Genomic DNA, 16,254 nt, shown 5'->3' with positions numbered 1-16,254 from the left:
AATTGAATGATTGATTGTCTTAACAAGTGGAACAACTGCCGGACTTTGACCCCTCTGCTGTATTTTCTTGAACTATTTTGCTTTGTTTTGACCAAAACAGAGTGTCAATGAAGTCAGTCCATCACAGCAGTTCTATCTTACCCATGTGTATTAGGAATATAGAGGTTGTTAATTATTTACAGTCATTTCTATGTCAAGTTATGTAGTTACTTGAGTTGATCATATTCTGCTAACAGACCTTTGTAAATGCAAATGTCTTAGACCAATCCCATTTAAATATAAGACACTTCCTCTTCACATTCAACTCATGTCCTGCTAGGATTAGTTGTGGACCCTGCATCGCTCAGATCCAACACAACCATGGTCCTGAAGGTGGCAGTGATCGGAGCAGGACCCTCAGGCTTGACCAGCATCAAAGCCTGTTTGGATGAAGGTCTGGTGCCAACCTGCTTTGAAAGCAGTCACGACATCGGCGGCTTGTGGAGATTCAAGGTGACGAGATCAAGATTTTAGACTTTAGGTAGAAGTTACCTACTAACTTGTCATGTAAATAATAATGTTGATACACTTTCAATGTTGACTTTAAAAGCTTTTCTTTAATACCCCTGACTATGCTCCAGGAGAGTCCAGAGCCTGGTCGTGCCAACATCTATCACTCTGTGATCATCAACAGTTCTAAAGAGATGTCTTCATTCAGTGACTTCCCTCCTCCTGCTGAGCTTCCCAACCACATGCTGCACTCAGGCGTTCTCCTGTATCTGCGGCTTTACGCTCAGACCTTCAAACTGCTGCCGCACATCAACTTCAAGGTGACCAAGCCAACAAAGGTTAGTATTGTTGTACTAAACCTGCCTGTGTTTGTCTTCAGAACACTGTGGTCAGTGTGAGGCACGTCCAAGGTCCTGCAGAGGGAGGACAGTGGGAGGTGGAGGTGGAAAATGGTGAAGGTCAGAGGACTGTTAAAGTGTTTGATGCAGTGATGGTTTGCACCGGCCACTTCACCAAACCTCACATGCCACTCCAGGACTTCCCAGGTGACCAACATGACAAACTAGTTGTATACAGTGGTCCCTTACTGCGGGGGTTATTTTCTGAAGATAAAAACTGTATTAACAAGTCCACAGAATACTTTAACAGCTACCATAATGCGTTGCCGCCCAGCCAACCAATCACAGCTCTCAATCACTTATGACATAGAAACATGGAAGTTGAATTAACATACAGTATTGTAGTGACCAGCCATCACTAAATAGAGCAGAGTGTAAAAAGGCATCATGGGAGTTCACTGTTTTGTTTGCACCATAAGTAAAGTGGGTGCGGAGATTAGTGCTTCCCACTCAGTACTGCAGATGTGTTTCAGTTTATATGTTAATTAAATTACATGTTTATGACGAGTGAACAAATTGATAATAAATTAATTGATGAAATTAATGATTTTGGCTTTTATTGTTGTTTTTGTTGTAATTATTATCATACATTTATTTATTTAGGTATTCAAGACTTTTCCGGGAGATTTTTCCACAGCTGGGAATATCGCAATGCTGAAGGTATGAATGGGAAAACAGTCGTGGTGATCGGGATCGGAAACTCAGGAGGGGATATTGCAGTGGACATCAGTCGAGTGGCTGAAAAGGTGAATAAACTCAGTTTGAATTTAAGGCCTATAAGAATTGTAGATCCAAATATAACAATCTTATTCCTCCAGGTGTTCCTCAGTACCCGAAGTGGAGCATGGGTGGTCAGCAGAGTTGGACCGGGCGGACTACCCGGCGACGTAATTGGGACTTCTCGAATGGACATGATGATAAAGAGTCTTTTTCTGTCGCGAGTGGAGAAGACGGTGGAGAAGCAGCTCAATCAGACCTTAGACCACAGCCTCTATGGACTAAAGCCTAAACACGGGTACAGGATTTGGTGATCTTGAACTAAAGTATATATACAGTATTTATATTGATCCTCAGAGTAAGGGTTCTGTAACTGAGTTATATTTATTCGCTCTGGTTTCTTTCAGCTTCTTCGACCAGATTCCTGTTGTGAACGATGATCTTCCAGGGAGAATCATCGCAGGCCTGGTTCAGGTGAAGCCGAATGTCAAGTGCTTCTCTGGATCCTCTGTTGTCTTTGACGACGGGAGCATCATAGAAAAGGTAAGTTCGGTTTGAGTCGTCTTTTTTTTTTATTTGTACACAGGAAAATGGAAAAAAAGATAATCCTCTATAGTGAGTGATTCATCCTTTAATCACTTTCTTGTCATACATTTTTTTCTTGCTGCCAACAATAACAACAATGTTTTTGTCTCCGTTGTTCCACTTTTTTATAGGCATGTAATCCGGGTCCATGTTTACACCTTTAAAGTAAAGATTTACACAAAATTCTATTTAAATGGGTGTGGATCTGTGCCCAAAAGGCTTTGATACCACTGCAGCTCCAAAAGCTATACCAGTAGTTTCCCCCACTATATCCGCAAAGTCTCCAAAATGCCTCACCCATGCAGAGGTTTATTTTATGGGTGTGACAAATAATCTCACAACATTCTTTCCACGGAACTCCCACCATGTATTTAGATAACCAATGTAGATCTAGCCCTCATTTTTGATCAATATCTTTTTCCCACCGCGGTTAATATATTCAGTGCTCTCATGTTTGGGTTTTTGTTAACCTTTTTACAATTCAAATATTATTTTGTTGCTACTTTTTTTTGTATCCGATAACAAAATGAGAATCGCCAAAAATCCTGTTTCACATTGTTTTTAACTTTTTCAATTTTGGGTTGAAATCATTTCTGATTTTTAAGTATCTATAGGAATCATATTTTCATCATATTTCTACTGAGGGTTGAGGAGGTTGTTTTTTTATTTGGATGCTGTTGGTCATCAGAAGAAAGAGCCAGAAGAGCAACACAAACACTGACAGTGTATTTGTGAGACAGAGGGACATTCAGAAATGATCAATGTTTCTGCTATTGCTGTAAATCACTTGAGTCAAACTCATAGCTCCAGCCCACATACTCTATTATGTAGCCCCCTGCGATTGTTGTCTCAACATCAAAGTGGATAAATGTTCATATGGTTATGTGTAACACTGTCGGTCGTTTAAGATAATACTTCCTATTGAGTAATATAGTTTGGCCCACAACTTAAACTGCTAAAATAATGTGTGATTGAGTTAGACACACTTTACCTGATGGTCATAGTGAACCAGTTCAAACATGGACTAACTTTAAAATGTGTTTTTCTGTCCAGGTGGATGTTGTGGTGTTCGCCACGGGATACAACTACAGCTTCCCCTTCCTGCCGGAAGCTCTCCAGGCCAAATGTGGTTACCGTCTGCAACTCTACAAACACGTTTTCCACCCCATGCTGACCGAACCCACGTTAGCTGTGGTGGGATTCATCCACGGCCTCGGAGCCATTAACCCTCTGGCGGAGATGCAGGCTCGCTGGGCTTCAAGAGTTTTTAAAGGTGGATGAGGGCGTTCGTAGTCACTAATAATTATTATTGTAGCCATTTCTCTGATCAGTTATTCGACATTCTTTACTTACAAAAGCCCTGTGCTGAATGAAAATGTTCTATATTCTTAAAGTGTGCAATTCAATTGTATAAAGCTGTTTAAAAAATGGAAACAAAATAGTTAAAATATTTAATATATTTTTTGTTCTGTAACATTGTTACACATCAAAAACACACAAACAAATGTGTTTGAACAATTTAATAAAATGTTGTGTCGTGTCCTCCTCTTCAGGCTTAACAACGCTTCCATCAAAGGACGCCATGATGGCAGAGATTGAGAAAGATACAGCCGTCATGCATCGAAAGTAAGAGTTTTTATTTGTTATATGGTTATTTAATACATCATTTGATGATTCTGAACCCATTATCAGGGATGTTGCCTGGAGTACAACAGTAAAACACCCTCTTCCAGGCGTCCCCACCATGGTTGATCAGACCGTGGTAGCATTTACTTGTCCCCATGGACCTTCCCTCTGAATCCAGAGCCATCTTGAAGCCTTCTCAACACTTTGGTGTTGCTCTTAATTTCACGGGTCCTTGCTCTGTAGTAGGCTGAGGGCTCTGCTGAGGGCAGCTGATGTTCATATTTGGTCCTCTCTCTTTGATTAACGTCACTCAAGCAGTCCTCCCATGGTGCCATTAGCTCCATGATGATAATGTTCCTGGTAGCCTCGGAAAACAGAATCTGGCCTCAAGGTGGTGCTAACGATGTGTTGTGGGAACCTGAGTTGTTTCTCCTGGTCCACTGAGAGATGTCAAAGTGGGATGATGACAGGTCTCTTGTGTCCTGGCCTTGACTGCACTCCTGTCTTAAAACAAAGTTTTTACGCTGGTGGTATTTTGCACTCGGCTGCTGAGACCTTTGCTGATGGCTTCTGCAAAAAGTTTTACCTGGTTGTGGCGCCAGGTGTAATGGTCTCCAAGAGATTTAGAGCAGTAGCTTAGGATGTGCTCAAACGTATCCCTGGCTGAGCACAGATCGCATTTCAGGGACTCCACTTTTCCACAGATAAAGAGATTGGCGGGGCTTGGTAAGACAATTGTACACTGCCTGAATCAGAAAGGTTATGCAATGTGGTTCTGTCTGCCAGAGGTCTGTCCAATAGAGTTTTTCCCATAGAGTGAGTGAGCAACACTAACCATCTCCTGAGGCAGCTGCTGACCTTCCTCTCCAAGGTCTGTCCAGTTCATGGCAGGTGGACTGCATTGATAAGGAGTCCTTGAGGCTGCTGTTGTTACCGTAATGTGTAGAAACAATGCAGAATCAAAATAGGGCAACAGTCAGAAATTTAAACAGTAGAAATATGTTGAAAACCTAGACGCAATCTTTATAAAATATTTTTAAGTAGAAAAGAAGCTTGAAAAAAATGACTTATATGGATGATATATTTTTGTTTAACTATATAAGTAAATATGAATATGTAGTACATTTGCCTTGTAAACAAGAACCCCCCCCCCCCCCCCCCTCTCCAAAAGTTCAAATATTTAGCATTTGTTCTTTGTCCCTCTGTGCACAGCTTTGCCTGCTCCGAGCGAAACCCCCTCCAGGTGGACTACATCCCATATCTGGACTCCCTGGCTGAGCTTGTGGGAGCAAAGCCAAGTGTACTGAAGCTCCTCCTGAGAGACCCAAAACTCGCCATGGAGGTTTTTACGGGCCCGTGCACGCCATATCAGTACCGTCTCACTGGACCAGGCAAGTGGCCCGGAGCGCGAGAAGCCATCCTCACCCAGTGGGAGCGAGTGCTACGACCCTTCCGCACCAGAGTGCTACCAGAACCCGAGCGCTGCTCAACCAGACCAAGCGTGTTGATGATGTTTTCAGCTGCAACGTTTGTCTGCTGCTGCATCTGGAAGAAACAGAAGATATTCTCCTTTCTCTCAGGCTATCTACCAGTGTTCAAGTCAATGTTCTGAACTATTGCTGCTATATTTTTACAATATTTTATGCTTTAATAAAGACCTTAGTAAATGGTAGCATGTTGACTCTTGTTTCCCTGGTTTTCAGAAGCAAAAAATAAAGATGGATACTTTATCTTAGAGAAATTAACATTACTGGCATCATTGCAAAGAAACAAAGCAAGGAAAAATGATAACAAAATTCAATATTGTGCAAATATGGAAATGGAAAAAATGGTAAAGATTACATAAAACATGATATAATAAAACATGTGTGTTGAAGTGATAAAACATTGAGGGGGTAAATGTATCTAAATATCTGGTTAATGCTATTATGTACCCTTTAATATTTAATATTGGGGTCCCCCACCTTTTTTTGCAGCACATACTGGTTTAATGTCGGCATTATATTCACGGACCAACCTTCAGTTATAAACAGTTAAAATAAAATGGCTTGACCTGCAGAAGAAAAAGAAAGTTAATTGCATGAAAAATACATGCTCTAGGCTGGTTACTCTGCTGCAAGATGGTCCCTTAAAGTGCTTTAGGATTTTTTTTTAATAGGCTTGACTGAAACAAAAATCTAACATTTTTTTCAAATAAAAAACATTTCAGACAGTAATAATCAAGAGAACAGGAATTGTATTCGTTATTTTGTTATTTTTTGTCCTCCCCAGATCTTGTACTGGGGACCACTAATTTAATATAGTTGCCTCCTTTCCAGTGTATTTTTCAGCCTTCTGCCTAAAAGTTACTTTCTTCTGGATGAGTGAGCTAGAAGCCAGAAAGCAAATCATCTGTAAAAAGCCATAAATGGAGGCGTTGCTTAGGTGTTTGCCCCTAGGTCAGCTGTTTGTTTGCCAAAGAATGGTGAGAAAAATGGCTTTTTGAGGGCCTGTTTGCACCTGTGCTACAACCACTACAACATAATCCTGGATGTTCTGACCTGATCAACTTAACATTCATTTATTAATCATTATAATAATAATATAATAATAATGATATCATATCATCAAAGTTATGGACCCGCGAGATTAAAACAAAATGCATTTTTTTAAAAACAAGAAAATTATAAACGGATCAGTTGTTCTATTATAATTATTGATAAGTTACTAAAAGTCGGGTTTATTCTGAACTAACGGTTTAGAAACGTTAGTTCAACTTGTGTGTCTGCGCATGCGCAGTGCGGGGGCGTCCCTCTTCGAGAGGCGTTGTTATGTTTTCTTTTCCTCTGGTCTGCCTCACTGAACTTCAGCACAACCTCACGATCGTTCCATTTTATCTTTGTCGTCAGGGTTAAGGTGAGTGATTATAATGCGTTTATTTTTTACGGATTTAAAGTGAAACTGTTTATAAGGACTTGTTTTATTTATTTTTAGATCCCTTACGTTGAAATGCACATTAAAAATGACTTTTAACAAAGCAGTCGTGTTATTGCAAAACTTTATTTATTTTATCTTTTCTTTTTGTTGCACTTAAAAGTGACCGAGGGTGAAGTATGCCTCGTCGTGTAGCAGTGGTTGGAGGAGGAAGTTCAGGTCTGGCCTGCATCAAGTGTTGTTTGGATGAAGGTCTGGAGCCAGTCTGCTTTGAGAGCAGTGATGATATCGGAGGTTTGTGGAGGTTCAAGGTAGGAAATCTTTCCCTCTACACAAGGGGTCTGCAACCCATGTCTCTAGGGCCACACTCACACCTTCTCTTCAGATGCCGCTGCTGCAGTTTAAAGAGGAATCAACAATTAAAATTTTCAATTTAAATTTCTATTTTTTTATATATATATATTTTTTTATTATTTGTAGTTTATGATTTATGGTTATAATTTGGATAATTATTATTAATATCATTTGATCAATGTTTCTGGAGATTACAGATTTAAAGTTTTATAAGAAATTGAAACAAACCTTTACTATATTGAGTTTCCTTTTTATTTTTAACACACAAGAGGTTCTCTGTGATTCATATCTAATCTCGTTGTTCCTTCTCGCCCTCAATAAAAACTGAGCATCTTCGACTCTCAATCTTTGACTCTGCTTCTTGTCTTTTTGTCACTTTCTTCGTCACTTTTGACCCTGGTCTAGAAAGCTTTACAAATAACCTTTACTTACTTACTTACTTACTTACTTTTCCTAATCTTCATCCCTTATTTTGTTTAACTGATCCGAAAGACTTTACTGCTAAAAGTTATTATATATTGATTTATTGGGGAAAATAGCCCACAATGATAATAGACAAACAATAAAATGTATTTGAATGTATAATGTATTGTTTATGTTTGTAACTCCAAAAACATTTTAACAAAACTTGATTTATATTTTTGGTCCAAAAATGTTGTGTTTAGTATGAAGTAGTATAGTAAAAATCATAACTATACTATATACTGTATATTTTAGCTTAAAATAAAAAAAGTTTTTTTTCTCTTCAATGTTTTATTTTCTCTATATATTTAAAATAGCTTATGGGACTACTGTATTAAGTGTATTGGCGTCAGTGTATCTGTCAAACAGATTTTGCGGCTCTAAGAAAGTTTTAATTTGGTCCTAAATGGCTCTTTACATACTGGTTGCGACCCCTGCCCTAAACAATACATTGATTGTATCAAGTCTTATCTTTTTTTTAAATCTTTTTTTCTTTTATCTTTTTGTAGGAGAACCCGGAGCCCGACAGAGCCAGCATCTACCACTCTGTCATCATCAACACCTCCAAAGAGATGATGTGTTTCAGCGACTTTCCCATCCCTGCTCACTTCCCAAACTACATGCACAACTCTCTCATCATGGACTACTTCCGGATGTACGCCGACCACTTCCAGCTGCTCAAATACATCCGCTTCAATGTAATGATCTTCACAAGTGTTCTCCATATTCATCTCCTTGTTATCAACTTTTCTTGTCGTTTAGACCAAAGTCCTACAAGTGAAGAAAAGATCAGACTACATTCGCTCTGGTCAGTGGGACGTGGAGACCGAAAACCAACTTGGGAAAAAAGAGAAACACATATTCGATGCTGTGATGATCTGCATTGGTCATCACTGCCAGCCCAACCTGCCCCTGCATGACTTCCCAGGTAATAATTTAACATTGTGCAGCATGACCTTTACCACACATATTGCATAATGTTCTGTGAGAGGTCTCCAACTTTACTCTAGTTTTCTTTATCAGACTATCTCTTAATTCCCCCTTTTGTCTTCTAGGCATTGACAGCTTCACTGGGAAGTATCTCCACAGTCGTGACTACAAGACTCCAGAAGAGTGGAGGAACAAAAAAGTAGTTGTGGTTGGAATTGGGAACTCTGGAGGAGACCTTGCAGTGGAACTGAGCAGAGTCACTAAGCAGGTTGGGAGCATCTCAACATTAAAAAAAATGACACTTTTACCTTCACCTTAGTGCTTTACAAACACTATTTTACATGTTTTTATAGTCAAATCTCTGGAACTACTTTGTAAACAGGTTTGTGTTTGTTTGAGATTCTCTTCGATGAAAAGATTGACTGGTTGTACCAGCATAAACAAACATGAAACATCACTTATAACAGTTAGCTAATAAAAGAAACACTCCAGTTGTTCGTTTAGATCTAAATTGTAAGGTTTCTTATGATATCACATGTGTCAAACTCTACTTTAAGTAGATTAGATGTTGATATGATGACTTATAAATATGCCAGTGCTGATAGATGCAGGAAAAAGTGTCATAAATTGTTTTTTGAATATCCCTTTTTTCTGCCTGAAACCTCGACTGAAGGATTTTGGTCCCTCTGTGATTGAGTGTGACACATCTACATTTATCTGATCTAAATAATTAAATTAATTCTCGAAGCATTTCAAATATCCATGATAGCATGAGCTTAGTGCAACTGCGGGTGGCCTTTGCATTTCTGACCTTACTTGCCCAGCAAAGAGAGCAAGAACTATTTGTTTAGTGCCACAGAAAGTTACCAAATCTTCAAATTAATTATTAATCTAGTTAGTCATTCTGAAAAGCACCAAAATGGTCATCTGGTCCTCCTTACATTATAAATATGTGCAGAATTTTTGCAGTTTCTTCATACATTATTTAGTAACTTTGCATTTTTGCAAAATACATTTTTTTATAGCCAGAAACGATTAAAGCAAAATATCATATTAAAATGCAAGTATGAAGTTATGATAGAACAAATTGGGTACGGTGGCTGGGAAGTGCAAAATATTATACAATTGTGGATCAATTCTTCAAACAAATTCAACAAATCTTAATTTCTGCCTTTTTTGCACAAGTTTGTTCAAGATCTTGTTTATATTTTTATATGTTTGTTTATAGAGTTTGTTTTGTGATTCATGTACACATATTTGCATTTCGTTCACATAATGTTTACTGTTTCCCAGCTTTACCTGAGCACACGGAGAGGAGCGTGGATTATAAACAGGGTCGGAGATCATGGGACTCCCCTTGACTTAGAATTAAATCGGGTGGTGGAATTTTTCCGGTCTTGGCTACCTTATAGAGTTTTTTGTAACCTGGCAGAGAAAAGACTCAACCAACGCTTTGATCACGCTCTTTACAACCTGAAGCCAAATCACAGGTAATTTGGATTTACGATGAGCAGAACATTTTCAGAAGAGATATTTATGCAAATATATTCTTGATTCAATGTTGAATATTAATTTATACATAACAGGTGTTTCAGCCAGCACCCCACGTTGAACGATGACCTGCCGAACCGCATCCTCTCTGGAACAGTCCAGGTCAAACCCAACATCCGCAGATTCCAGGGATCCAGTGTGGAGTTTGATGATGGGACAGTGGTTGAAGATGTTGACCTGGTGGTAGGTCTGACTTTCTACTTTTTTCAGGAATAATTTAAACCACCTAAACGCAAATAAAAAGCAATCCCTTACCAGAATCACATCCACAATTGAAGTAATTCAGATCACACATTATTGGACCAAGAACAGAACCTTGTGGGACACATATTTTTAGTAGGGCTATCACAGTATCAGCTTTTAACCTTGTTTTCATATCGTAAGCAAAATAAATGTCACAATAATAATATATACAATATCAACCATAATTTAAATAATAATTGTACAACAGATTTCACATTATTTAAGTTTGTTCTTTTCTCATTATTTAACGTCACAAATTCCCAAAAAATGAAATACACATATAAAACTCAACCTAATAAAATCTAAAATCCAAAAAATAATAAAGAATCAGAATCAGAACACATTCATCACCAGTAATATAAAACAACTTTATTTAGTTTTTTACAGTATCAATAATTTAGTGTTAAAATGAATTGGGCTAAAGTGAATAGTCATGGTGCTAGTTTAACAATATATAACATTGAAAATAAAGTGAAATGCAATACAATGAAATGAGATGAATAGTTCCTCTTAAAAGAAAGTGAAACGTTAAAGTCGTTAAACAAAGTTTTGTATGGAACACTAAATTAAGAAACTGTTATGGAGAAAATATGTCAATAAAATGTTAATTAAAAAAAGATCGACAATGTAGCTGTATTTGATGAATACACAATGTAAATTTACAAATACTTTCATAATCAAGTATTATTTGTAGCCATCATGGTTTCCTGTTGCCCTGCTGTGGCGTTTTTGCTTTATGTGATAGGCCAGGGGTCGGCAACCGGCGGCTCTTTCAGCCCTCTGATGTGGCTCACTGAGTTTTTTGAAAATAATTATTGGTATAAATGGGGGAATTTCATTTAAATGTTTCATAGTGTGTTTCCAATGATGCATGAAAAACGAGCAAACCACTACTTCACTTTACCTTTTTTTTTAACCAAAACTGTTACTGTAAGATGTAACTTCACTGATATAAGAACAACATTCTTCACCGTCATCAGAACTCTGACTCCTCGCTCCCCCCTCCCTCACATGTCTCAGTCTTAAAAGAACAATAGCAAAATAATGAGCGTTATAGTATTTTACTTCTGTTTTTTTAAATTTGTGCAGACCTAAAAAAAAAAAAGTAAGATCTGGTAAACTATAATTTCTCTCAGCCTACATAGAAAATATTTTATATTTTTCAGCAAATCAGTTACAAACATGGACATTGTTGTAAATTAGGTTTAAGTTTGATATCAAATCATTTAGTTTTTAATTTCCTATTATTTTGTATTCTGCCTTGCTGAAATGATGGTAATAATAATAATAGTATAATAATGATGATGACTATGATGATACAATTATGATGTATATATTAAAAAACCCTTCAGGGTCACATTGTGCTTTACATAAGAAAATGGAAAAACAAAACATGACTCAGTTAAACAACTTCAGTAAATATACAGTACAAAACATTGTTATGATAATTATCAATGCTTAAAGTGATAGTTCACCCAATATTCAAATTTCACATATTTTCGTTTTTTTTTTTTTTTGTTTGAGCCTTTTTATTGAGATTTAAAGCATCGCTAATACAATCCCGTGCAACATTACATTAGCTCTCAAAAACAAAAAGATCCACAGCAAAGTAGTCAGATATCACTCATGTGTAGTAGGTCAGGAACAGAATCAACCAGAACACCCTGGAAATCATCTCTACACTCAACATGCATTTAGTTTCCACGTGAACCCCAAACAAAAAAAAAAGCTATCAAAGGTTTCTCCAGAACCGTTTTCTTTTAGTTCCCATCTTTCACCTTGTTCTGTGTGATATTGATGTATAAACTCAAAACACTATTGTAAAGAAGAAAAAAAAAAAAACACTGATCCCCTTTTGGACTTTTGGTCAAACGGCTCCGACGCTCTCTTGCGTCAAAGCACTCGAGTGGGAAAGTAGTGTTCGATTGATCAAGAAAACAAGTGGAATATCGTTAGATTCGCCTTCTTTACATGTCGTAGTTTTTTTGCATAGATGTGTTACGTGTGTTTGCTGTGTACAAAATATTACCACTATAAAGAATACAAAAATCATCAAATATCTCTGGGAATTATTAGTCGATAAAACATCTATAAAAATATTCACGGTATAAAAACTGGCTACGCCCGTTTGATATTTTGCTTCTGCCGACTCACCCTCATGTCGACTAAGGGCTGGGATTATTTTCAGAGTATCGGTTCTTTTTAGTTATAGTCAAACATTTTTGTTCATTTTAAATTAGCGTCTGATGCTCATTTGTTTTCGTTTTCATCTTAGTCCATAAAGACATTTAAAAACATCCAATTGCTACTGCAACGTCCCTTTTGTTTGAGATTTATGCTCACGGCCCGGTATCATCCACTCAAAACAAGCCTAAAATATGGATTTGTTTATTTTTTTTCTGACAAATTCTTCTCATGTCAATGCTTTAATACAAGAGGGACGTTATAGACGAGCATCAAAGAGGAATTTAGATATTTTAAAGTGTCTTTTTGGACGAAGATGAAGACGAAGACAACTGAGGTACAGTCACTACATTAAAATGAACAAACATTTTTGTCCATAACTCTTAAAAAGAACAATTACCCTTAGTTTACATGAGAGTAGAAAATGAGTTTAGTTTGAATTTTGAGTGAACGATCACTAAGTAACTTTTTATTTATAGTGAACATTTTTGGAATGATATTTATTTTTAAAGTCAAAGGGGTTTTGCGGCTCCCATGGTTTACTTTCATGGCTCTTTGACTTGTTATGGTTGCCGACCCCTGTGATAGACAAAGCCGGTAGAATGAAAAATGCATTGGTTGTTTTGGTTAATCGATGAAAATGTATCACAACATTTGTACTATAAGTCAAACATGAATCTTTGCAATGTATGTCTTCCAGGTTTTTGCTACAGGCTACAGTTTCTTCTTTCCATTCCTGTCCTCAAACATGGTCTCAGTGTCCGACAACAAAGCATCACTCTACAAATATGTGTTTCCTCCTGAACTGGAAAAATCAACTCTGGCCATCATTGGTCTCGTTCAGCCACTGGGGGCTATCATGCCCATCTCGGAGATGCAGGCCAGATGGGCCACTCGGGTCTTCAAAGGTCAGTGTTCAGTGCTGAACTTCTTGTTTCAAAGCTTGTCCCAGAAGACTCATGGTGGGTTTGTTTGTTTACCCAGGCTGCAAGAAGCTTCCATCTATGGAAGACATGTTGCAGGACATTGAGAGCAAGAAGGAAGCCATGGCCAGAAGGTTGTTACTCAATTTTAATAATGATATCATCACACCTTACATACCTCCACCAATCATCAAATAAATATGAGGGATAAGACCCAGTGAATACTGTTAAATATTTCTACTGTATAACCTTACAACATTAAACAGGGAGGGAAGGAAAGCAAATCCATGATAAAACTACTAAACACTATATACATTTAAATGGACTACTATATGAAGACACTGTATCATGATACCTCATCAACTGTTTCATGAAGCCTCTTCAACACATCACCAGTTTGTTTTTTCATCTTGATTATGTTTTCGTAATATAAAAATAATTTATATGATCTCCGCACCATTACATGTAAGACCTACATGAGAGTGATATAATTCTTTTTTTTTAAGGTATGTTGTGAGTCAGAGGCACACGATCCAAGTGGACTACGTCCATTACATGGATGAGCTCGCCAAACAGGTCGGAGTTGGGCCCAACACCTTCAAGCTCCTCCTCACCGATCCCAAACTGGGATTTAACATCATGTTTGGTCCCGTCACACCGTACCAGTATCGCCTGACCGGGCCAGGCAAGTGGGCCGGCGCCCGTCGGGCCATTCTCACACAGTGGCAGAGGGTCGCCCAACCCATGCAGACCAGGCCCTGCGACGACCAGAAAGAAAAGAGGTCGTCAAGGTGGCCTCTGGTTCTGATGGCCTCTGCGTTGGGCGCGGCTGTGTACGTCAACCGACAGTGCCTGTCGACTTTAATTCAAGATCCGTCTCCACTGCTGGAGAGAATCAAGGTTTATCTGCCCACGCTGGGAAAACCAGTCAATGTTTAAACATCTAATCTTGCAACACTATCATTTATTAATGCAGCTACTATTTACTTCTGAAGACTTATTTAGATAACAAGTGTTCATCTGGCACAGACAGATGTGGAGGCACCGCCCTGTTAAGTCATTGGCTGGACTTTTGTCATCATATCATTGTGAGGCACATGGACATTGACGCTGATGTCAACATGTTGAGTTAACGATTGTATTTTCCTTTTGATTTAAGGACCACGATTTATTCCACTAACTAGAACATTTGAATGTATGGTGTTTATATCAAAAGAAATGTGTTAATGTGAAATATTTCCCAAATTTGTGAAAAATAAGATAAACCATAACTTTATCAGGCTGTGAAATCCCAGCTATAAATTATATTTATGTAAGCAGCTTTAAGCACTACTACTGTTTTTGTAATTTCATTAAATTAAATCAAGAAAATGTGTGTTTGTGTGTGTTATTTAGTGTCTTACGGTTCCTTCCCAGGTTCATTTGGTAGATATTTTAATATTACAATGGAATAAGATTTAACTTCCAAAATGTGTTTTGTAACTGAAACAAATTAAATAAACCTTCTATCTTGTGAGTTTCACTATAGACCACACCATAATTTCGATTTCTAAATAGGATATGAGCCATCACAACTGTAGTATTTCCACAAAACACATTTTTATATTGTTCAATAATTACTTCTACATTCATAAAATGACATTTTCATGATATTGTTCAATATAAATATTTTTGTTCTAGTAAAGTTCTCATATCGCATTTCAACTTGACCTCTACTTAATAATCTGAGACTCAAGTTCACCATTTATTTTCCTGGCCTGTAATATAGGTGGCTCTCACACACGCACACACACCCACACACACACACCAGCACACATATAAACATGGTTTCAAGTCCTCATAGACTGACCTCTGATATTGTTTTTCATAGTATTTGATTACATGTGTTTGATTCTGTTTAAACAATCATTGATCATTCAGATCACTCAGTAAGTAAGTCAGTTGAAGTAGCTCACTCCTCTTTGTGTTTCCACTCAAAGGGGTCCCTGGTTTTGACCTATATGCTGCCTTAGACTGAAGTAACACTTGAATTAAATGTTACTCAATGTATCACACTTCTGTCAATGGAATCCCAGTGTGTTAAACAATGTGTATTTTTTAGTAGTAGCAGTAACAGATATACTCTCATTTGCATTTGATCTCATTTCATTCTGTTATTCTGTAACACCACCACAAAAAAAAAACATTTGTTGTGTTTACAAAGGTAAAGGTAGCAATAAAAGATTCTGATTCTGATTATAGATTAGTCTGGGTTCTATAGGTCTTTGTAGCCAGTAAACAAATGACTTTTTATGGTAGAGCAGATCAGCTAAATCAGGAGTGAACTTTGATCCTATTTGCTCTTCACTGGAACGGGTTGTGTGCCCTTAATTGAACTGAGTGTGTGTACATGAGTGTGTGTTTCCGTTCACGTGGGCAAAGTGTCTGCCGTTGCTATAATTAATGGGCTTTTAGTTCAATGTTCCATCAATTTATTAATTTAAAATTGAAAACGTTCTTCTTTCAGAGTTTACAGAATCAAGGTTTTTATGTGTTTAACCGTCCTCAAGCAATGAAGTGACAGCACAGAATATATTGGTGACAACACATGAGCACCAGAAAGAAAAGGAAGTTTACCTAGCCACACAAAAAACTCATTATAGTTCCACTTAAGGTGCATATGGATGAAACTGGCTTGCAAAGGAGATGTATCCGAATGTCCTGCTTGACACATTAACCTGTTCTGCTTCTGATTATGTTACTCTGCAAAAACTGTGAATGCAAATAGGATGCTGAGACCCAATTCTGATGGTGCAGGAGTCAAGAGTTTGAATGCTTGGATCAGAAGTCCGCAACCTTTATCATACGGGTCAAATTAAAACTCACTCAGAATCTCAAAA

The 16,254-nt window shown here is 37.7% G+C and overlaps 2 protein-coding genes across 2 annotated transcripts; both read left to right on the top strand.

Moving 5' to 3' along the window:
- The first annotated feature begins 271 nt into the window (after nucleotides 1-271).
- LOC148086993 (flavin-containing monooxygenase 5-like) lies at nucleotides 272-5,484 on the top strand. The gene is made up of 9 exons (XM_087783074.1): nucleotides 272-492; nucleotides 621-809; nucleotides 869-1,034; nucleotides 1,491-1,633; nucleotides 1,706-1,902; nucleotides 2,012-2,147; nucleotides 3,243-3,462; nucleotides 3,743-3,815; nucleotides 5,028-5,484. The coding sequence occupies exons 1-9, from the start codon at nucleotides 361-363 to the stop codon at nucleotides 5,425-5,427; spliced, it is 1,656 nt and encodes a 551-aa protein (XP_087639200.1). The 5' UTR covers nucleotides 272-360; the 3' UTR covers nucleotides 5,428-5,484.
- Nucleotides 5,485-6,594: 1,110 nt separating this feature from the next.
- Nucleotides 6,595-14,746, top strand: LOC148086992 (flavin-containing monooxygenase 5-like). The gene is made up of 10 exons (XM_087785182.1): nucleotides 6,595-6,710; nucleotides 6,892-7,039; nucleotides 8,054-8,242; nucleotides 8,307-8,472; nucleotides 8,600-8,742; nucleotides 9,768-9,964; nucleotides 10,061-10,208; nucleotides 13,153-13,360; nucleotides 13,437-13,509; nucleotides 13,882-14,746. Exons 2-10 carry the CDS (start codon nucleotides 6,908-6,910, stop codon nucleotides 14,312-14,314), a joined length of 1,689 nt encoding a protein of 562 aa, XP_087641308.1. The 5' UTR covers nucleotides 6,595-6,710; nucleotides 6,892-6,907; the 3' UTR covers nucleotides 14,315-14,746.
- Nucleotides 14,747-16,254: the final 1,508 nt, after the last annotated feature.

This window comes from Callionymus lyra, chromosome 2 (assembly GCF_982586985.1).
Source record: "Callionymus lyra chromosome 2, fCalLyr1.hap1.1, whole genome shotgun sequence".
NCBI classification, from domain to species: Eukaryota; Metazoa; Chordata; class Actinopteri; order Syngnathiformes; family Callionymidae; genus Callionymus; species Callionymus lyra.
Note: the sequence above shows the minus strand (reverse complement) of the source record. Positions and strands in the feature narration are given on the sequence as shown.

What these genes read in the sequence shown, in the direction of transcription:
- LOC148086993 (XM_087783074.1), top strand. Translation starts at nt 361, where the DNA reads ATGGTCCTGAAGGTGGCAGTGATCGGAGCAGGACCCTCAGGCTTGACC. An exon ending in ACGGGAGCATCATAGAAAAG is followed by an intron (nt 2,148 to 3,242) that starts GTAAGTTCGGTT and finishes TTTTCTGTCCAG; the next exon opens with GTGGATGTTGTGGTGTTCGC. An exon ending in ACAGCCGTCATGCATCGAAA is followed by an intron (nt 3,816 to 5,027) that starts GTAAGAGTTTTT and finishes CTCTGTGCACAG; the next exon opens with CTTTGCCTGCTCCGAGCGAA.
- LOC148086992 (XM_087785182.1), top strand. Translation starts at nt 6,908, where the DNA reads ATGCCTCGTCGTGTAGCAGTGGTTGGAGGAGGAAGTTCAGGTCTGGCC. An exon ending in GAGGTTTGTGGAGGTTCAAG is followed by an intron (nt 7,040 to 8,053) that starts GTAGGAAATCTT and finishes ATCTTTTTGTAG; the next exon opens with GAGAACCCGGAGCCCGACAG. An exon ending in TCAAATACATCCGCTTCAAT is followed by an intron (nt 8,243 to 8,306) that starts GTAATGATCTTC and finishes CTTGTCGTTTAG; the next exon opens with ACCAAAGTCCTACAAGTGAA.